The 23,371-nt window shown below is 41.1% G+C and overlaps 1 protein-coding gene across 2 annotated transcripts in view; it reads right to left on the reverse strand.

The window, feature by feature from the left end:
• The window catches only part of tenm1 (teneurin transmembrane protein 1), a 230,956-nt gene that overhangs the window by 45,355 nt on the left and 162,230 nt on the right, over positions 1 to 23,371 (reverse strand). For both annotated transcript variants that reach the window (XM_029691557.1, XM_029691556.1), the window contains exons 14-22: positions 21,678 to 21,824; positions 16,490 to 16,706; positions 8,505 to 8,624; positions 7,063 to 7,324; positions 5,937 to 6,204; positions 3,716 to 3,859; positions 3,204 to 3,453; positions 2,088 to 2,108; positions 790 to 1,022 (exon numbers count right to left, since the gene is read on the reverse strand). In XM_029691557.1, the coding sequence (XP_029547417.1) occupies positions 790 to 1,022; positions 2,088 to 2,108; positions 3,204 to 3,453; positions 3,716 to 3,859; positions 5,937 to 6,204; positions 7,063 to 7,324; positions 8,505 to 8,624; positions 16,490 to 16,706; positions 21,678 to 21,824 (1,662 nt within the window). The remainder of the gene's footprint in view (positions 1 to 789; positions 1,023 to 2,087; positions 2,109 to 3,203; positions 3,454 to 3,715; positions 3,860 to 5,936; positions 6,205 to 7,062; positions 7,325 to 8,504; positions 8,625 to 16,489; positions 16,707 to 21,677; positions 21,825 to 23,371) is intronic.

Genomic DNA, 23,371 nt, shown 5'->3' on the forward strand with positions numbered 1-23,371 from the left:
TAGAATATTTGGATTCTGGTACACACGTCCTTCTTGTCACTGTCATTTAGGTTAGTATTGTGGAGTAACTACAATGTTGTTGATACATCCTAAGTTTTCTCCTATCACAGTCATTAAACTCTGTAACTGTTTTAAAGTCATCATTGGCCTCATGGTGAAATCCCTGAGTGGTTTCCTTCATCTCCGTCAACTGAGTTAGGAAGGACGCCGGTATCTTTCACTATGCTCAAAGGGATGTTCAATGTCTGCTTTTTTAAAAAACTTTTACCTATCCACCAATAGGTGCCCTTCTTTCTGAGGCATTGGAAAACCTACCTGGTCTTTGTGGTTGAATCTGTTTGCAATTCACTGCTCGACTAAGGGACCTTAGAAATAATGTTATGTGTGGGGTACAATGATGAGATACACATTCAAAAATCATGTTAAACACTATTATTGCACACAGAGTGAGTCAATGCAATAAAGAGGTTGAATACTTATTGACTGAAGACATTTCAGCTTTTCATTTGTAATAACTTGTAAAAAATAAAACATATATAATTCCACTTTTACATTATGGGGTATTGTGTCTAGGCCAGTGACACAAAATCTGTAACACAACAAAATGTGGAAAAAGTCAAGGGGTTTGAATACTTTCTGAAGGCACTGTAAATAGCTGTCCTTTTAAATCTCTCACTTCACAAAATACAATTTATTAAGCAAAATTTCAAATTGAAAGCAATAAAGTAGCCCTGGATTTTTCTTGGATTATAGACTAATTGCTATATTAAGGTAATGATGATGCTGTACCTCTGGGGTTGTTGAGGGAGGCCTCGGTGGCTTTGCCCCCGTCTCCACAGTGGCCCTGGTCGAAGGGGGTGCACTGGTCCCCAGTCCCTGCCACCACCTCCATGTTCTTGGCCAGGTCCTTCGGCTCCGTGAGGGTCCTGAGTCTGTAGACCCTCCTGCTGCTGGTGTCAGACAGGTAAAGAAGCTCCCTTACTGGGTCCATGGCCAGGTAGTACTTATGGGCTGGGCTGGTGCTGAAAAGAAAAGACTTGTGAGCAAAATGTTACCCAGTCACTTAGGTATAAAGTACCAAAAACATGAACAATGTATACATATACAGTACTGAGCAATCTTCAAAGAGCTGGCTTTTATCACTAAACACCAGTTCAGTTGCCTCCGACAGTCTTTCATATTAAATGGTTGCTCAAGAGGAACCACGTCATCAGCTCCGACATTAAAATCTCGCTGACGTGAAACAAACATCTGCCAACCACAGACAGACTCGATCTTTTCATCAGAAGTTATTATTAAAACCCTTACAGCGCTAATTCTGACAGCTGTATCACCTTTACAGTTGATTCACTGCAACTGAAAGGGGACTGAAATCCTGACAAAATGATGGAGGCAACCTAAGTGCCTGTGTAATATGAGCCCTGACAGAGTGTAACAGCTATGTGTGATGGCGTGCTTCCTTGTGAACTCTCTGTAAATATTAAGCTATGATTATAGATGCTGATTTGGAGAGGAACATTACTCATCTCAGGCTTTAGCTGAATGTGCCATTCCATACAAGCAGTGAAGAAAAAGCACAGCTAGTTCAGTGATTTTTTTTTACAGGCTTTGATTGAGAAAGAATCAATTGCGAACATGACAGCTGCTTGAAAAGATGAATCATATCTCTGGGAGAAATGAGAGCCTGTTCGTTCGGGGGAGAGAGTATGAGAAGCCTATCCCAACACAACAGTGTTACACTGGCCTTCAGCGGGGTGCTCTCCCATCTAAACACACATGAAAGGCTGGGGCTTGTCTATGATAAGAGGCACCCTTTAAAGACCTCGCCTCGTTTGTATTTTTCTCCAAAGTATTTCTCTCCATTTCTGATCCCTGCTACTTTTAAATCCAGGTCAATACACTTCCATATTGACTGACTCTCCTCGCTTCTAATCCTGTATTCTGTAACCAAATGAGAACGTCTTCTTTCATCCATGAAAGGGAGGCTGGCGGTTTGCAACTGAAGCACCGCTCTCTTCATGCAGCAGTGTCATAAAAACAGTTTTGAGGAAAATACATTATGAATGAATATGGTATTGAAAACGTACCTGTGCCTGATATCTCGATTCCTAGCAGCGTTGTATTAAAGAGATAGAAAGACAGTATTAGTTCTTATCCTTGGAGAAATGTCTCTTCTTCGATCCATGATTACACTTATGAAAGCATTTCAATGAAACTTTTCTGTTCAGTTTGTTCGTGTACTGTGTGCACAATAGATTACTTATTTCCTAATCTTTTTCCATTTGATCTTGAAAATTGAACAATCATAACAACAACAGCAAAGTATTTGGGCAACTAGCACTACAACAACTTTTATTATACTGTATATGTCAAATGCTTCAACCTCAAATAGTGCTTGTGATAATGTACAAAAACATAAAAACACTGAAAAACATATTAAAAGATGCACTATGCAGAAATTGCTTCTCCATTTCCTGGTTGCTAAAATTCGAATAGTTCGCCTAATTTCAGTTCATGTGACAAAACAAGCAAGTATAGTGCAGAGAATAATTTTACCATCTAAACCGCTGTCAGCGTGTGTAAAAGAGGCGAAGTCAGGTGCAGGAGAGTAGCGTGATGTAAACAGGCACACTTTATTAAAGTTCCAAAAGAGCACAACATAAATCAAATGCGCTCAAAAACACGGAACATAACAAAAGTAAAGCACGTAAAAAGACACCACAGCAACATGAAACAATTACACACAAAACATGATGGGAAACAGAGGGTTAAATACAAGTAGCTTCATTGAGGAAATGAAAACCAGGTGTGTATGGAAACAAGACAAGACAAATGGATATATGAAAAATGGAGCAGCGATGGCTAGAAAGCCGGTGACGTCAATCGCCGAACGCCGCCCGAACAAGGAGAGGAGCCGACTTCGGTGGAAGTCGTGACAACCGCTGTGAAATATATTTTCCATAACCAAAACTATTGTATTTTCAACCTTTTAGATCTGGTGTACAAAACTGAAAGTAAAAGGCGCAAAAACCAAACTTAAGACCAGGAAGAATAGAAATAGCGCACATAGAACAGATCTATCACTTCTTAGACTTGCTTTCAATGAGAATGGCATATCTATAACACATATTTCCATGTGAATTTGGTTGGGTCGCCCAAAAAGTTACATATTGCTGCTTTAACTGTTAGTCTTAAAGTGTCACCTCAGTTCTAGTATGCTAATAGCAAATCCGTTGGGTAGAATCCTTCTGATGAAGTTGAAGTCGCCAATGTAGATGCTGCCATCGGAGCCACAAGTGATTGCGACAGGAGCGTAGAGCTTGCTGCCCAGGGCAGGCCCGTTACAGTTGGGGCAGGGGATGGTGCGCACGTTCCCCGTCCCCATCACTGTGTGGATGACTGGAGGTTGCTGGGAGATGAAGATGTTCTCTCCATTCCCTTTGTGTAGGACACCTGGAGTTTAAGGACAACTAGCAATTATATTCTAATCCAGAGGAATGACTAGTCCTTCCTGGAATCTTCAAAGTTCAACAAGGCCAAGAATAATGCATTGTACTAGTCTATATCAAGTAATTTGAAATTGATAGTTTGGCAAGAATGTCTTCACAATATTCCTACTAGATAACCAGGTATGAAATAGTGTCAGGTCAGGTAGGCTTAGGGTAAAGTACTGTTGAATGGAATTGTGATACAGAGGAACAGGCAGAGCCCTCACCGCTTTGGAGGTTAAGGATGTGGTGCTTGTCCAGGGACCAGCCCCCTAGGTTGGAGGCAATCATCTCAAAGCCCTGCAGCTGAGCCATCCTTCTCTCCCACACAATGTAGTCAGCACATGACTCATACTCATAGCCTACAGAGACTGGAACACAATAGACCACTAGGCCGTTAATGTGACGCTGCCAATGCATTCATTATGCTGTTGATATTGCATTTACAAAGAGACATACCTGGAAAAAAAACAACCCCTAATGCTTTTGTGAGGCTAGCTCCTGCACAGTGTACAATTGCTTGAATCTGGAGTTGCTGTGGTCAAGGCAGAGGCTGGAACGATGCAGCACGGTGGTTATAGCAGAGCCTGGATGTGTGCTAACAGTCTGCGAGTCTCCGGAGCCTTTTTAATGCATCACTGATACCATCATGCTCTGCTGCATCCACCCAGTATGTGTACATGCTCACACAATTTTTGTCACTCTGTCTCTCTCTCTCTCTCTCTCTCTCTCTCTCTCTCTCTCTCTCTCTCTCTCTCTCTCTCTCTCTCTCTCTCACCCACACAAACACATGCGAAGAAAGCACACACAAACACACACACACAACAAGCAGGACATAGTCAGTTACACAGAGTAGCTACAGGCTCCTGCCTGTCTCACCATGATAGATCAGCCTGTTACTATCGGCAACAGAGAGAGGTATGGTGAGGAGGAAGGAGGGAAAGAAAGCGTGAGAGGGAGAGAGCTCAATTCCCACTGGTACATAAAGATAAATGAATAAATTAGAGGCTGTCTCATTTCCTTATCTCTTCCTCTGGTTTCGTGTGGATGAAAATATGTTTGCCCCATAACAAAATGTGTGTTTTGAATTTGAATTTAGTTTGGATGTTGTTCCTAATTGTGTCATGTGTTCGGTCCGTAACATCTCCAGGACTTCCTATTTATATCACAGACTATTAACCACAGTGCATCATATCCACCATCAAGGAGCTGAATACACACAAATTAAATTGTGCATTCAGTGAGAAAGGATTCCAACGCATGCACACCAGCCAGGCAATCAAGAAACACTCTGCTATCTGATAGTAATACATGGAGCAATCAAGAGAGAAATCCTCATAGTGTGAAGGAGATAAGAGTGCCCAGCTAGCACATGACGTTCTGAGAACCATATGTTTCTTAGAGCTTGGTGAGCATGTGGTTATCCTATGGTTATTTTCCATACAACCTTCCTACAATGTTCTGGGAATGCAGCAGGATAGTTGCTTGGCTTGGGAACATTCTCAGCCCTTTTAAGGAACTTGACAGAATAAAATTATTTTCTTGGTATTTCATTACTTTAACAGAACATTTCCTAAAAGTCTAAACATGGTTACATTTAATTTACATTTTTAATGTTCTAGGAACGTTCTCCAACTGGTTTGACATTAAGAATGTTCTCAAGTAGTTCAGAGAAAGTCATGAAACAATGTTCTCCTGTGGGAATTTCAGTACTTCAGCATAACGTTTTCGGCAGGTTTCCTCAAGTAAGTAATTCAAAAACCTAAAAATAACCTATAATTTCCGATCTCAAAACAGTAATAAAACCTACCAGGAAACATTTCAGGGAGCCATAATAAAACGTTCTCAACTAAACATTTTAGTTCCCAGAACAGGTGAAATGTTCACTTCTGTTTTCAGAATATTTAAACTACTTTCAGATTTACCGGTCAGGAACCTTCCCAGAACCAATGGGAAACCAAAAACATACGTACCCACAACTTCCAAGGAACCAAATGTGCTAGCTGGGTCTCTCCTGCTTTCTATTCCATTTAGATTTGTAACACTCTCTCCATTAAGAGCTGGTGCTCCCAATAGGCAGACGGCACACTAAATCAACCACTGATATAGAGCTTATATGTGGCCCTTCAAAAATCTCTCAGGCTTTCATACTACTGACCATTAACACACTGACAATCTCTTTAGAGCTCTGTGTGATTGTATTATCTAAAGATAAAGTATAACAAAAGTAACATGCTGTTCTTCTGTTACACTGTTGAACATTATACTGTCTTTATAGATTTTTGTCTTCCATTAGCTACAGATTGTCTCTCGTAGTTACCCAATGGAGAATGCTTACTTGCTTTCATCCCTTGGGTGTAAATTGTCAAAGGAGTGAAATACAGCACATTATGTTTGCCCTATAGGGAATCTGAATGTATATGATTCAAGTGCTCCATACTGTCTTACCAAAAGCTTGGGCCAGGCCCAACACTTTCTGCCCATAGACATCAGTCTTGTTCCAGGCCAGGACATAGACCAGGTTGGGGGCAGCAGGGAACCACTTCTGGAAGAGGCGTCCCTCGATGGCGGAGGATACGTGCACCTTAACGAGGCCAGTGGGGATGATGGAGTGGGTTAAGATGATGCGTAACAGAGACTTGTAGCCAGGCGAGCGGGTGCTCAGGTAGCTGAGCTTTAAGAAACTGCCAGGGATGGTGATCTCCTCTTGGACAGCCTGAGGAGGAGGAGAAAGCATTTCACCTGCTGTTATTACATGCTATTGGTAACTAGGAGTTGGAAAGGCTTCAAAAGCCCCAAGGATACAGACTGTACGTATAGAAAACTTTTAAAACTTTCTCAGTAAAGAATGTTTGATCACTCAGTGTTTGTACTCGCTCCAAGATATACTTGCACGTACTGTATATCACTTTCTTGAAACCAAATCAAAATAACGATACTTGACACTTTTTTAACTTTGAACATTCTTTGTAACACTATGCCCCTGGAATACAAAATAGCAACTATATATCCTATATCATTAGCGACGTACAGGAGGACATTTTAATTACTGCTGATGATCTAACCCCCACTCCCACCCTTCACTGCTCACAGATTCAATCATTCTGAACTGGGTCCTCATTAAAATCACTATCAGTTTCATTATCTTCCACAACAAACTAGGACGTCTAGTCGTCTACACACTGCAAAACACAGTTCCAAAGAGGTAGGAATATCAGGGGGATCGGGGGAGAAAATAGCAAGCAGATGGCAGCTCTGTGAATAAAGCGCCCCGGCAACTGATTAGTGTGAGATTCTAAGATGATTCACAGGTACAATATGAGCCTGCTGAAAATTTGACACGGTGCAGGAAGAACGCAAAAAAAAACATTTCAATATCCTACTAAAGAAAAATGCAGGAATTGGAATAAAAACGACCATTTATCACTTACACCTGGAAGTCATCATAACATGATATTCCGAGTAGAGTATAGGTTGTAAATGAAAGCTGAGTGAGTACCACTGGGACTTAAAACTGTATATTACCATATATATTATGTTTATTACTAGCTGGTGAGTGAGGAGTCTACTGTACCTGCAGCTCAGGGATGGCTGGACCTCGCTCCTCACAGGTGCTGGCGAAACGGGTGAGAGGGGAGGGGAGGACGATTGGGTAGGGACTGACCAGGTTCTTCAGGTCACATACAGGGGGGCGAGACTCCACCCTCGCCATGGTGACCTTCTCTACAACCACAAACTGGTTCCATGGTAACCAGACGGTGCGTTTCTGCATGAGGAAGGGAGCCCTCTGGAAGATCAGGGAGACTGAGATTCCCCCTGCAGCCACCAGGTCAAAACTACAGGAACAGAATCGACACAAATCAGAGCAAGACTATCTCAGCATCATAAGCCAGTTTACTATAGTATCCACTGGTGGTGTAACGGACCGTAGTTGATCCGTGATCCGTACGGATCACCCCCAACGATTCGGCACGCATGTGAACCGCGGATCAATTGCAAAGTTTGACCATCATAGTGTGAAATACAGTTTTACTGCCGCTGTTACTTTTTCAAGTAAAAATTCCCTAAATCTCGATGCAGAGTTGCAGTGAAAAGATAAAGACAAGACAGATGCATGCTGTGTTTTACTCTGAAGCCTGAAGGTTGATTTGATTATTTTTAAAAAGCAGTTGTGTGTACTGTTCACGTGAACGGGGCATGTTGAATCCCAACAAATCAAACCTGGATGCTCGCGTTGCAAAAAGCAAAGAAGAAAAAAGAGCAGTGATAGCCATGGCTAGCGGAGGAGCTGAAGAACTGGAAAAGTCTCCCGCTTCATTTATGTACATGTACAGTGGGGGAAAAAAGTATTTGATCCCCTGCTGATTTTGTATGTTTGCCCACTGATAAAGAAAGGATCAGTCTATAATTTTAATGGAAGGTTTATTTGAACAGTGAGAGACAGAATAACAACAAAAATATCCAGAAAAACGCATGTCAAAAATGTTATAAATTGATTTGCATTTTAATGAGGGAAATAAGTATTTGAACCCCTCTCAATCAGGAAGATTTCTGGCGAGAGGGTGTTCTCCACTGCAGGGGACATAGTGACTGCAAAGAGGCCTACCCTCTCCCCAGACAATGTAGATATCCTCATCTTTTTGAATAATAATGTGAAGTTATAAACTCAGGTCTGCTTTGCTTACTTTTTTTTTGATAATGTGGACACGGGCTATTTTTACATTCACTATTGTTCAAAGGAAGAAAGTATCATGCCTCATATTGCACTTTAACTTAACAATTGAGTATTGAATATTTTATTTTAATATTTTATTTGAACATCGAAAAGATCCTTGCTTTAAGTGTTCTTTAAGTAATAAATGGAAAGCAAAGTTATATTTGTCTCCCTCTTTACTTTTGCTGATCCGAAAAATTATCCGATCCGTGACTCAAAACCGTGATCCATCCAAACCGTGAGTTTTGTGATCCGTTGCACCACTAGTATCCACATACAATACTTGACCATTGTCTACCTACCTGCCATCCTGGCGACTGACAGAGAAGCCAAATTCGGGGTACTGCTGGAAGCTGATGTTCACCCCCACCAGTGGAGTCCCGTCTACTGCCACCACCTGCCCCCGGATCACTGAGGCTCGGCTAGGAGAGAGCAGGGTTTATTTTACTGGGTAAATACATTCTACTATAAGAAGTTGAAGTGTTTTCCAGTTCAGTTGACAAATGCAAAAGTGCTATATCCATACACTGTGGTAGCCTACAAATAGCTACGTAGAACAGGATCTGTACTTCAGTGGTAATTATACACTGAACAAAAATATAAATGCAACATTATTTGTTCATCAACAATTGTGAATAACTCACCACAGGTTAATGAGAAGGGTGTGCTTGAAAGGATGCACAAAACTCTGCAATGTTGGGTTGTAATGGAGAGAGTTTCAGTCTTACATCAGTTTCCACACACAGTCTGTGCCTGTATTTAGTTTTCATGCTAGTGAGGGCCGAGAATCCACTCTCACATAGGTATGTGGTTGCAAAGGGAATCAGCATCTTAACAGCGCGATTTGCCAAGGCAAGAAACTCTGAGCACAGCCCTATCCAGAAATCTGGCAGTGGCTTCTGATTAAATTCAATTTTCACAGAACCGCTTGTGCAACTTCGATGAGGCTCTCTTGTTCAGATATCTGTAAGTGGACTGGAGGCAGGGAATGAAAGGGAAAACGAATCAAGTTGTTTGTGTCACTCGTTTCAGGAAAGTACCTGCGTAATTGCGCACCCAGCTCACTCAGGTGCTTCGCTATATCACATTTGACATTGTCCGTAAGCTTGAGTTCATTTGGACACAAAAAAATCATACAATGATGGAAAGACCTGTGTGTTGTCCTTGTTAATGCAGACAGAGAAGAGCTCCAACTTCTTAATCATAGCCTCAATGTTGTCTCGCATATTGAATATAGTTGCGGAGAGTCCCTGTAATCCTAGATTCAGATCATTGAGGCGAGAAAAAACATCACCAAGATAGGCCAGTCGTGTGAGAAACTCATCATCATGCAAGGAGTCAGACAGGTGAAAATTATGGTCAGTAAAGAAAACTTTAAGCTCATCTCTCAAATCAAAAAAACGTGTCAATACTTTGCCCCTTGATAACCAACACACTTCTATATGTTGTAAAAGCATTACATGGTCGCTGCCCATATCATTGCATAATGCAGAAAATACACGAGAGTTCAGGGGCCTTGCTTTAACAAAGTTAACCATTTTCACTGTAGTGTCCAAAAGTCTTTCAAGCTGTCAGGCATTCCCTTGGCAGCAAGAGCCTCTCAGTGGATGCTGCAGTGGATGCTGCAGTGTTACCAAGTGGCGTCGGGAGCAACTGCTTGCACGCGCGTTACCACTCCACCATGTCTCCCTGTCATGGCTTTTGCGCCATCAGTACAGATACCAACACATCTTGACCACCAAAGTCCATTTGATGTCACAAAGCTGTCCAGTACTTTAAAAAGATCCTCTCATGTTTCCAGTGGTTTGCAGAAAAGGATGTCTTCCTTAATTGACCCCCCATAAACGTAACGGACCTATACCAGGAGCTGTGCCAGGCCCGCCACGTCTGCTGACTCATCCAGAAGTAACGCATATAATTCACTGGCTTGTATGCAAAGCAGTAATTGTTTGAAAACATCTCCTGCCATGTCACTGATGCGTCGTGAAACAGTGTTGTTTGATGAAGATATTGTCTGTATAGTATTTTTGGCCTTATCCCCCAGCATTGTCCCAGCCATATCTGTGGCAGCAGGAAGAATTAAGTCCTACACAATAGTATGGGGCTTACCTGTCCTAGCCACTCGGTAGCTCACCATATAAGACGCTTCTAGCCCCTTCTTACTAACGGTATCTGCTGCTTTTATACATGACTTACTACTCGAAAGTCATCTTTATTCTCGCTCAAATAACTCCCATGGCTTATTTTTCAAATTGTCATGTTTCGTTTCTAAATGTCTCCGCAAGACTGAATGTTTCCTGCGAGAGAGTAACGGTTAATGTGATTTGATGTTAATTATGTGACTAGGCTACCTGTATTTGACATTGTGTTGTTATTTCGCTGAACCAGGGGCGAAAATCCCGGGGGGGGGACGGGGGGACACGACCCCCCAATCCTGGGAAAAATATGATTTGTCCCCCCCAATATATCACTGAAACATAACTATGTAATTTAAATAATATTAATAATACGCAATGAAAGCAATTGTGCTGATTATAGACACTTAATAGCGCGTTTTTAAGTTTCAAAAGATTGCGACCCACCCACCCTTTGCCTCACAATAGTTTGATCCACTGCCAGTTCCTTAGCTTGCTAGGTAACAGAGAGGTCGTATCTACTGTCTGAAAGGCACTCAATGCGCATAACTGACGTGAGGTTAATCCAGTCAATCGCGCACACACACTAGCTGAATATGCAGAGCTAGCGCGCAAATATTAACCTGTTATGGATAGGGGGCAGTATTTTCACGGCCGGATAAAAAACGTACCCGATTTAATCTGATTATTACTCCTGCCCAGAAACTAGAATATGCATATAATTATTAGCTTTGGATAGAAAACACTCCAAAGTTTCTAAAACTGTTTGAATGGTGTCTGTGAGTATAACAGAACTCATTTGGCAGGCCAAAACCTGAGAAGATTCCAAACAGGAAGCGCCCTCTCTGACCATTTCTTGGCCTTCTTGATCGTCTCTAACCAAAACAGGGGATCTCTGCTGTAACGTGACACTTCCTACGGCTCCCATGGGCTCTCAGAAGGCGGCAAAAAGCTGAATGGTGGCTTTGCAGGCCCTGGCTGAAAAACATTAGCGCATTTTGATAGTGGTCGATCAGAGAACAGAGACTGGAGGCGCGTGCACGAGGCGACCCCATGTTTTTATTCTTTCGTCTTTGAACGTAAACAACGACTCCCGGTCGGAATATTATCGCTTTTTTTACGAGAAAAATAGCATAAAAATTGATTTTAAACAGCGGTTGACATGCTTTGAAGTACGGTAATGGAATATTTAGAAATTTTTTGTCACGAAATGCGTCGGGCGCGTAACCCTTCGTCACCCTTGGATAGTGTCTTGAACGCACGAACAAAACGCCGCTATTTGGATATAACTATGGATTATTTTGAACCAAACCAACATTTGTTATTGAAGTAGCAGTCCTGGGAGTGCATTCTGACGAAGAACAGCAAAGGTAATCAAACTTTTCTAATAGTAAATCAGAGTTTGGTGAGGGTCAAACTTGGTGGGTGTCAAAATAGCTAGCCGTGATGGCTGGGCTATCTACTCAGAATATTGCAAAATGTGCTTTCACCGAAAAGCTATTTTAAAATCGGACATAGCGAGTGCATAAAGGAGTTCTGTATCTATAATTCTTAAAATAATTGTTATGTTTTTTGTGAACGTTTATCGTGAGTAATTTAGTAAATTCACCGGAAGTGTTCGGTGGGAATGCTAGTTCTGAACATCACATGCTAATGTAAAAAGCTGTTTTTTGATATAAATATGAACTTGATTGAACAAAACATGCATGTATTGTATAACATAATGTCCTAGGCGTGTCATCTGATGAAGATCATCAAAGGTTAGTGCTGCATTTAGCTGTGGTTTTGTTTTTGTGACATTATATGCTAGCTTGAAAAATGGTTGTCTGATTATTTCTGGCTGGGTACTCTGCTGACATAATCTAATGTTTTGCTTTCGCTGTAAAGCCTTTTTGAAATCAGACAGTGTGGTTAGATAAAGGAGAGTCTTGTCTTTAAAATGGTGTAAAATAGTCATATGTTTGAAAAATGGACGTTTTGGGATTTTTGAGGAATTTGTAATTCGCGCCACGCCTATCATTGGATATTGGAGCAGGTGTTCGCTAGCGGAACGTCTAGATGTAAGAGGTTAACTATTAAGCTAGCTAGTACCTATTCCATTTATGTGGCGTCGTCAAAGATGGAATCTTTGCTATCGTCAATTTATTCCAAGATCAGCATGCAGATGATGTAAGTTAGTGCTTCAAAGTCCCTGTGATAAGGTTAGCGATAAACTGAAATCCAAACTGAACAGAACTACACTCTCTTCTACCATTGTCTTAAATATATTTAATGGTCTCGTTGCAAAAGCTAAATTGTCGCAAGGGAACTTTTATTTATTTATTTTATTTCACCTTTATTTAACCCGGGTAGCAAAGATTATAGCAAACACCACTGAAACTGAATTGGTGCTCGCTAGCTTTGCAAATTCAGCTATTGTTGGAAGCCAGCCAATATGAAACAAACTATTAAAATTACAAAAGGTTGCAGCATATGTTGTGTAAATGGTGAACTCATACAGCTGTCAACTCTTGTCATTTTAATCCGTTTCACATTTGCTAGCTACCTTTTAGATCGAAGCCCAAATAGAATGATTGAAGATGATAGAAGCCCATCTCCTACTGTAAATAACCTTCACACTGTGTGTGTAGCCAGCCAGCCAGCCAGGTAGAAAATGGCAGAAAAATAAAAGACGGACATCAGAGTATTTTTCAATACACCAAAACGCATAGTAAGAACCCTAGTAGCCTAATATCTCAAAGACTAGTTGATAAAATGTTCATAAGAAAGAAATGAAATTCTAATGGAAATGTTTCACAATGATGTCATTAGGCAGAGCAGGCAACAGATGGCACACAGACAGCAGAGTTGGGGACAGATATGTAGGGACAGACTGGCAGAGACAGGGAGTCTCAGGTAAGTTTGTTGAGTCTTTGTTTGGTAACATTATGAAAGGTTCTCAATTTTTTTGACTTGTAAAATAGGAACATAATTGGAAAATGCCATGGATACCCCCACTCTCAACTTAAACTGGTGACTGAACTAAGATTTGTTAAAGGCAATGGTATTGCTGTTGTGATTAGTTGTGTAGTTTTGGGTACCGGTAGTTAGGAGTACGGCAAACACCTTATTTCTTTGGTTCCTCAATATACATTTACCATATTACAATGTAGGCTATGTGTTACAGCACTACTTTTGGTGTCCCCCTCAGGAATTGCTCTTTAGAAAATTTCATGTAATTGTCCCCTCCAAAGTTGATATCAGATTTTCGCCCCAGCGCTGAACACTAGATGGTAAAATTTTATTTTTGGCAGTGAAACGAGGCTACTCAGGCGAGAAAGAAACTCACCCAAATGTATAGCCCCGTTGGAAAATATAAATGTACTGTTTGAAAATGTGAAGAATGTGCGAAGTTGCTGGATATTGGCGGGAACTGGAACACACTGTTGTACACGTCGGTCTAGAGCATCCCAAACATGCTCAATGGGTGACATGTCTGGTAAGTATGCAGGCCATAGCAGAACTGGGACATGTTCTGTTTCCAGGAATTGGCTATAGATCCTTGCGACATGGGGCCGTACATTATCATGCTGATGGAGGGGGATGAATAGCACGATAATGGCCCTCAGGATCTCATCATGGTACCTCTGTGCATTGAAATTGCCATTGTTAAAATTCAATTGTGTTCATTGTCCGTAGCTTATGCTTGCCCATACCATAACCCCACCGCCACCATGGGGCACACTGTTCACACTGTTGACATCAGCAAACTGCAGCAAAATGCTGTCTGCCATCTGCCCGGTACAGTTGAAACCAGGATTAATTCGTGAAGAGCACGCTTCTCCAATGTGCCAGTGGCCATCAAAGGTGAGCATTTTCCCACTGAAGTCGGTTACGATGACGAATTGCAGTCAGGTCAAGACCCTGGTGAGGACGATGAGCATGCAGATAAGCTTCCCTGAGACAGTTTCTGACAGTTTGTGCAGAAATTATTCTGTTGTGCAAACCCACAGTTTCATCAGCTGTCTGGGTGGCTGGTCTGAGACCATCCGGCAGGTGAAGAAGCGGGATGTGGAGGTACTGGGCTGGCGTGGTTACATGCCAAATTCTCTAAAACGATGTTGGAGGCGGCTTATGGTAGAGAAATGAACAATCAATTCTCTGGCAAGAGCTCTGGTGGACATTCCTGCATTCAGCATGCCAATTGCACGCTTCCTCAAAACTTGAGAGACATCTGTGACATTGTGTTGTGTGACATTTTAGAGTAGCCTTTTATTGTCCGCAGGACTAGGCGCACCTGTGTTATGATCATGCTGTTTAATCAGCTTCTTGATATGCCACACCTGTCTGGTGGAAGGATTACAGTGAGGGAAAAAAGTATTTGATCCCCTGCTGATTTTGTACGTTTGCCCACTGACAAAGAAATGATCAGTATCATTTTAATGGTAGGTTTATTTGAATAGTGAGAGACAGAATAACAACAAAAAAATCCAGAAAAACACGCCAAAAATGGTATAAATTGATTTGCATTTTAATGAGGGAAATTAGTATTTGACCCCCTCTCAATCAGAAAGATTTATGGCTCCCAAGTGTCTTTTATACAGGTAACGAGCTGAGATTAGGAGCACACTCTTAAAGGGAGTGCTCCTAATCTCAGTTTGTTACCTGTATAAAAGACACCTGTCCACAGAAGCAATCAATCAATCAGATTCCAAACTCTCCACCATGGCCAAGACCAAAGAGCTCTCCAAGGATGTCAGGGACAAGATTGTAGACCTACACAAGGCTGGAATGGGCTACAAGACCATCACCAAGCAGCTTGGTGAAAAGGTGACAACAGTTGGTGCGATTATTCGCAAATGGAAGAAACACAAAAGAACTGTCAATCTCCCTCGGCCTGGGGCTCCATGCAAGATCTCACCTCGTGGAGTTGCAATGATCATGAGAACGGTGAGGAATCAGCCCAGAGCTACACGGGAGGATCTTGTCAATGATCAAGGCAGCTGGGACCATAGTCACCAAGAAAACAATTGGTAACACACTACGCAGTGAGGGACTGAAATCCTGCTCAAGAAAGCACATATACATGCCCGTCTGAAGTTTGCCAATGAACATCTGAATGATTCGTGGGACAACTGGGTGAAAGTGTTGTGGTCAGATGAGACCAAAATGGAGCTCTTTGGCATCAACTCAACTCGCCATGTTTGGAGGAGGAGGAATGCTGTCTATGACCCCAAGAACACCATCCCCACTGTCAAACATGGAGGTGGAAACATTATGCTTTGGGGGTGTTTTTCTGCTAAGGGGACAGGACAACTTCACCGCATCAAAGGGACGATGGACGGGGCCATGTACCGTCAAATCTTAGGTGAGAACATCCTTCCCTCAGCCAGGGCATTGAAAATGGGTCGTGGATGGGTATTCCAGCATGACAATGACCCAAAACACACGGCCAAGGCAACAAAGGAGTGGCTCAAGAAGAAGCACATTAAGGTCCTGGAGTGGCCTAGCCAGTCTCCAGACCTTAATCCCATAGAAAATCTGTGGAGGGAGCTAAAGGTTCGAGTTGCCAAACGTCAGCCTCGAAACCTTAAAGACTTGGACAAGATCTGCAAAGAGGAGTGGGACAAAATCCCTCCTGAGATGTGTGCAAACCTGGTGGCCAACTACAAGAAACTTCTGACCTCTGTGATTGCTAACAAGGGTTTTGCCACCAAGTACTAAGTCATGTTTTGCAGAGGGGTCAAATAATTATTTCCCTCATTAAAATGCAAATCAATTTCTAACATTTTTGACATGCGTTTTTCTGGATTTTTTTATTGTTATTCTGTCTCTCACTGTTCAAATAAACCTACCAGTAAAATTGTAGACTGATCATTTCTTTGTCAGTGGGCAAACGTACAAAATCAGCAGGGAATCAAATACTTTTTTCCCTCACTGTATCTTAGCAAAGAAGAAATGCTAACTAACAGGAATGTAAACAAATGTATGCGCAAAATTGGAGAGAAATAAGCTTTTTGTGCGTATGGAAAATTTCGGCAATCTTTTATTTCAGCTCATGAAACATGGGAACCAACACTTTAGATGTTGTGTTTATATGTTTGTTCAGTGCAATTCTACAGTATAAGAGCTATTTCTGTTCATCCATGCAAACTATCTATAATATACTCTACCTGCTGTCGAACGGGATGTCTCCAGGGAAGACATGGGTGCTGTCCTTCCCAACCAGGAAGTGGACACGGTCATAGAAGAGACGTGAGAGGAGCGAGGCGAAGGGGGTCTGGCTCTGCTGGATCAGGTCCAGGGGGTCCGGGGAGCCCTGGCACAGAGGCCCACTGTGACAGCTCGACTGCTGGCAGCAGTCCGGGTCCACACAGTCCGTCAGGCCATCTACAACAACACGATAACACAACATCATCACTGCTGGCAGCAGTCCGGGTCCACACAGTCCGTCAGGCCATCTACAACAACACAATAACACAACATCATCACAGCTAAGTCTACACTGTACAGTATCTCAGGCTCACAATGTAATACAGGAGGGAGAGTTAAATAACATTCAAAGCACAGAGGACCATGTGAAATTGAGATAAAATCTCTCAAGTGGTTTGAAACTGTAAATCAAATTTCCAAATGATATAGAATAAATTGATAATGTTTCTCCTAAGTGGGAATACATCTACTCCACCCTATTGAGCCTTTAACACACAGTAATCAAGATGTCTTTGCTGTGATGATTTAAACTTGAAAAACGTGGAGGTACTAATGAATAACAATATTCACCAGCATCTCCACTTCTATGAATAATTGTAATTTTGAGAGCGAAAAACTGAAAGAAAAAAAAACAGAATTCGGGAAAATATAAAGAGTGCCTATTTGAAAGCTAGGAAAAAATTATGAGTAGCTCACAACATATTTCATAATTTAAAAGTAGCTCACATGCTAGAAAATGTTGGAGACCCCTGATCTAGATAATTTCTGACAAGGAGCAAAATGCACTTCTGATTTATACAGTCTCAATACAGTACATGTATACTGCACTTACTTGCCGCTCTATAATTGCAATATAGTGCCTTTCTAATTATGTTCTCTTTAATGTCTAATACAATGTGGGTCTGAGCAAAGGCAGCGCGTTGGTTCCATTAAATCCATAGACTCCTCTCACACAGCCAGTTTGAGTAGTGCTTAAGTGAATGCTGACATTCATCACAGCAAAATTGCATTGGTAATTAAAAGCAGAATAATGTCTCTTGGTCTTTTGTACACATCTTCCGCGATATGTAAACATGCTTTCTCATAGCACGTTTTAAAAGTGTGGTTACTTATATCAGAGATGACAAATATAAGCACAATGTGGAATTATTTCAGAATAAAGTGTTACAGTAAGTATGTTTACAGAATATGATAAGGTAGGAACTATACTAAGGTAATGTAATAAGATAGTAACTATATTAACATAATGTAACAAGGTGCAATGATACAATATGTGGCAAATAAAATTGACAAGCTTAAATTCAGTAAACTACTGGCTAACACAACAGCATAACTACTGGGCCGAGAGCCATAATATCCCCATTCAGTGCTGGATTGCCAAAGTAAGGGAGGCACTGTGCCCAGCAGGCCTGGAATTTCGTGATTTTAGGGGCAAGGCCATTTGGCCTTCAAGAGTTGCTGAATCTGCCAGCGCACCAAGGCCATTAACCAAAATAGCTGTAACGATGTACGCTGAGAGTCGGGAAGCAAGTTCAGGGAGTGAATACATTTAATTAATAAACGAACATGACCAAAACAAGAAACACGAACAGCGCACCGACATGAAACAGATACAGAAACAATAACACCTGGAGAAGGAACCAAAGGGAGTGACATAAATAGGGCAGGTAATCAAGGAGGTGATGGAGTCCAGGTGAGTGTCAATAAGCGCTGGTGCACGTGACAATGGTGACAGGTGTGCGTAATAATTAGCAGTCTGGTGACCTAGAGGCCAGAGAGGGAGTATACGTGACAATAGCCAATAAAATTGCGTATGTAACTAAATAATTAGCCTACATGTCGAAGTGTAGGTGATATCTTATGCTACTGGCTACAGCCTCATGTCCAGACCGATGCTAAGATGAGACTTTTAATTACATACCCTATATATAGGCTAAACGCCAGTCATGTTTGACAAATTTAATGTAGCATCATTATTAATGTCTAAATGCTTGATTCTGTCGACATACTTGAGGCATGTTTATTCAGATAGGAGAGAAAGGTCAGTACCTGCTGAGCACTGCAACATCACCCACCTTGCAATCTGAGCAGAGGCAGTCAACATTTTGAAACTATTTAACCATAAATGCAATTGTTTATTAAAACCTGGAAGTTTTTGTCATTTTATGAGGCATGTCTCACCATGTTCTGACCATAATGTTAAGGGGATTATTTTATAAACACTTCCTCATATGCCATTGAAACCAGCAGGGCCTATTTCTCTCATGTTGTCGAGCAGCAAAAAACATAATCAGTCATATTAACAACCCATGCTAGTTGTTGCGGCTTTAGATCTTCCCTCCTTCTACATTTCTGAATGATATTTTAATCTCTGTCATATGATACCGCTCACATTTTGCTGTGCACTTTTGAAGGAAGGACAAGCAGACCATTAGAATTGATCATCTTTTCTACTATGGGGGATAGTAGATTGACATACGCTAGTGATTTTGCTGTTCGTTAAGCCTACTCATCTTGTTGGCTGATGAAAATTAAATGTGGACAGTTCTTCTAACATCTTTAATATGCACGCCACAACATTCCCTATGTGTCAGTCTTCACTTGTAGCCTACTTCGGAGCTGCGATGCCTGTGAGAAGGACGCGATCACGTGACGGGCATTGGCTAATAAGAATTGAGATATCTGAGAGAGCCAAGTGAGTGAGAGGTGATTCGGAGCATGGCGATTGGCAGCAGGGAGAAGGGAATTATAATGATTTGATTATATTCAGCCCAAGGGCACAACGGCCACAAGGCATGGATTTTTTTAGGGGGCATTACAGCCACACAAGGGGGAAGAGACAGTCATGGCCCCTGGGAAATTCGAGGCCTGGTGCTCAGCCATAACCAATACTTAGATAATCAACAAATAAACAACGCAATGAAATAATGAAGAAAACATTTATTTGGGGGAGAATTGCTATCCGTGTTCTGGATCTATTGTTGTATAATTAATGTACTCCACAGCTTCAAAAGTAAAACAAAGCATAGTGCATCAGCAATGCACAGCCACCATGTTCATAATGAAGGCTGGATGTTAATTTGTGGTTTTAGCAACTCATTTACAGCTGGTTGGAAAAGTCATTATCTTTTCTCTTAATCACTGCTCTTTTTCAGGTGATCATTTGCCATTTAGTTTTTTCAAACAATGCCTCCGATGAGGCCTCATTTGGAATATAAATGGCATTTCTAATGGAGTTGAGATGAGATGAAAATAGGAATATGTTCTGGGGTTGTGATGTATATATATTGGCTTGAGAAAGTAATTGGCATGGGGTGATTATTTCCTCCTCCTTTGTTGGAGTGTCGGGCCAATTTGAGCCTCCTACAATTTCCCTCTACATCAAAGGAGGGCCAAAATGAATGTACATCATCCAAGATTCCCATCAGTCATAAGAACTCACACACAATGCGGAGGTATCATCTTTGAAGGGAGAGTCATAGCTGCCGTGAATAGCACTCAATTAGGTTGTAGAATGACAGAGTGAACGTTTACTGCCCAGGCTGCTGCACATCACTGAACTGAACGTGATTTTATTTTCTATTGTATTGGATGAGGAAAGAAAATACAGTGCATGATTTATGATCAACACAAACAAAACAAAGATACACTAACATCACGCTGCACATGCCTGCCTTATCACACGCACAGGCACACACAGGGGAACGCACACTAACACGGCTAAAGAAACTGTGAAAATTAGCAAAGAATGAAGACATGATAAAGTGAAGAAGCTGTTTTGCTTCAATCTAGAAGCTTCCTAGGATCTGACTTAACACTGTCAAGGTAAGAGGTAATGGTACAAGCAGCCAGAGCTGGGAAACCCTGAGGAGTGGGTGAGGTAAAAGAATTCATGCTCAAATCCACATCTCCCTGTTTTTCACACACTAGCTAGACTGTAGAGACTGTGCACAATATTATGCTCTTACCTTCTCTGACACTTTGGCCAATTCTGATCTTTTTTCCACTAATTGCTCTTTTGACCAATCACATCAGCTCTTTTCACATCAGCTCTTTTTCAGAACTGATGTGATTGGTGAAAAGAACAATCACTTGAAAAAAGATCAGAATTGGGCTGCCTGTGTAAACGCAGCCTTCTCTCTGCATGTTTAAAGGAACTAGATGCAGTCTAATGTAGCTAATTTACACCTTAAATAAAGAGGTACATTTTAATTAAACATCTGACTCATGTAGTGGAATTGGATGAGACAGTGCTCAAACAGAATCAGTATATTTTGGAGCCTGTCACTTTAAATTATTTCATAATGACTCTTCATTTATACATATTACACCTCATGTTGTATCATCATAAAGTCAGAAGAAAAAGGAGTTCACGCTCCAACCACATCCCTGTTTCCAGATGGTAGCTTGACTGTACAGTAACTGTATTATGCTTTTATCTCCTTTGCCACATACAAAGGAACTAGATGCAGTCTAGTGTAGCCAATGTACACCTCATATACAGAGGGACATTTAAATTAAGAAGCTGACTCATGCACTCGATGAGACATGGTGCCTAAACAGAAGCAGTATGTTTTGTAACCTGTCAATCACAATTTGTATTATACCAAACTACAGTAATTACTACATTACGCAACCATGTTTTACACTTCATATTACATAATTGTAAACTTGACTTTCTCTTTTTTAACTTTGAAACAACAATAACATGTCATGTAAGTCAGTGAACAACTAGGTTACCCTTGCTTTTACAAATGGCCTTTTTCTCCATCTTTTACGTTTCCCTCAAAGACACGGGCATTGAACCCGAGCTCCAAAGCCTCATATCTGGTTCCCTGTTCACTGGAACACTAGGGGCTATGCTCAAGTATTAATCCTCAGAGGAGCCAAGCAACAGGCAGCACACCATCAGCAAATTACTGAGAGAAAACCTAGAGGTCCCCTTGGTCTGAGAGCCATGGCAACTATTGTAGCGAGAATCTAACAAAAGGAAAACAAAAAGGAAAATGAAAAGTCTCGTTGGCTCAGATGAAGGGAAGGAGAAGTGGAGTCCTAAATATTTCCTCATCTTGACCTTCACCGACACTGGAGGTCAAGTCATTAATCATTATTGAGTCACAGACAGGCTACCATCCACAGGGACCTTACCTCTGTCGTTGTCAGTGTTGTCATCACACTCTGTCTCCATGACAACATTGCATCCCATGCCGCTCCAGCCCGCCTGGCACACACAGTGCCACCCGCTCTGTTCCAGGGTGCAGCGACCGTGGCCATTGCACAGGCCTGGACAGCCGTCTGGATGGAGAAAGGGAGAGAAGACAGTCTGTGTATCAGAACACTGCCAGAAACAACGGGTCATTCCTCATGATTAAGGAGATGGGGACAGATGCTGCTCTCTTTTAATTTACATAAAATCCAGATGTCTGGCCATTCGAGAACATTTGCTACATACACTCCCCTACGTATTTATTTTGACAGTGAAGCTAAAACTTTTAATTTGGCTCTACTCTCTGGAATTTTGGATTTGAGATCAAATGTTTTATGAGGCAACAGTACAGAATGTCACCTTTTATTTGAGGGTATTTTCATAAATATCTGTTTATCGTTTAGAAATACATGCACTTTACCTATTCAGTCCCTCAATTTGAAGTTGTCAAGTATTTGGACAAATTAACTTGTGACTCAAGCATGTGACTCTACAAACTTTTTGCATGCATTTGCAGTTTGTTTTGATTGTGTTTCATATTATGTAGTGCCCAATGAAAATCAATAGTAAATAACGTGTGGTGTCATTTTGGAGTTACTTTATTGTAAATAAGAATATAAGTGTTTCTGAACACTACATACCATGATTACGGATAATCGTGAATAATGATGAGCTAGAAAGTTATAGATCCTTAACCCAGTGAGTCCCACCGTTGTATTGGTGTGATTTTGAACTTCTAACCCCTTTTAAACATTGTGTGTTTGAGCTACAGACTTCTGGTTATACCATTAGATTTTAAAACTTATTCTGCATACGTTGGTACCAACCATTAGTTTGTGTGATTAACGGGGGCTGAGCTAGGGTGGTGTGTGAGACAAGGGAGGATCCCGAAGGGGCCTGGACTGTCTTTCTTTTTATATAAACGTCTGTAGAGTCAGAATGGTTTGAGATACAAACTTTAAAAATATATCTATGAAAAGCTGAGACTCTCACAAGTCTTTCCTTTGGGGGGGTAGATCAGCTTAAATATTGCCGATAGATTGTAGCTTCCATCAATGTAATTGTCTGCATCACTTCCAAATTAGTAAACAACGCTTAGGCTTCTACTTCCAGCTTATACATACTATATACATTTTATGGACACAGTCTGTTTTACAATAGTTATATTTTGTTTGTTTTTACTCATGTCCTTCCTCTAACCTCAACCTCCCATCTATTTCTTTCACAAAAGTTCTGAACCTATATACGTTTTAAAGACAATGTATGTTTTACATTATTTATCTTGTTATTATTAGTTGTTATTATTCCCTACCTTCAGCTCCATTCAAACCCTCCCATCTATCTCTTAACACCATCCATATTGGATATCTATTTGCCATATATTTTTCAACTGTGCTGTGATAATATTTTTTCTCATATAATTTAAATGACTGTTCGCTAGGTGTAGGCAAGACCATAAGAAAATAGGTAAACTGGGATATGATTAAAGAGTTAATCAGGGTTATTTTTCCACAAATAGACAGGCATTTTCCTTTCCATGGTAGCAAGACTTTTGTTTTTAAGCCCTGGATTTCTAACCCCTTGATATTATTGTTGGACCCCTTGATTTTATTGTTGGATCTAATTTTAATAGATA

Source organism: Salmo trutta, chromosome 15 (genome assembly GCF_901001165.1).
Source record: "Salmo trutta chromosome 15, fSalTru1.1, whole genome shotgun sequence".
NCBI classification, from domain to species: Eukaryota; Metazoa; Chordata; class Actinopteri; order Salmoniformes; family Salmonidae; genus Salmo; species Salmo trutta.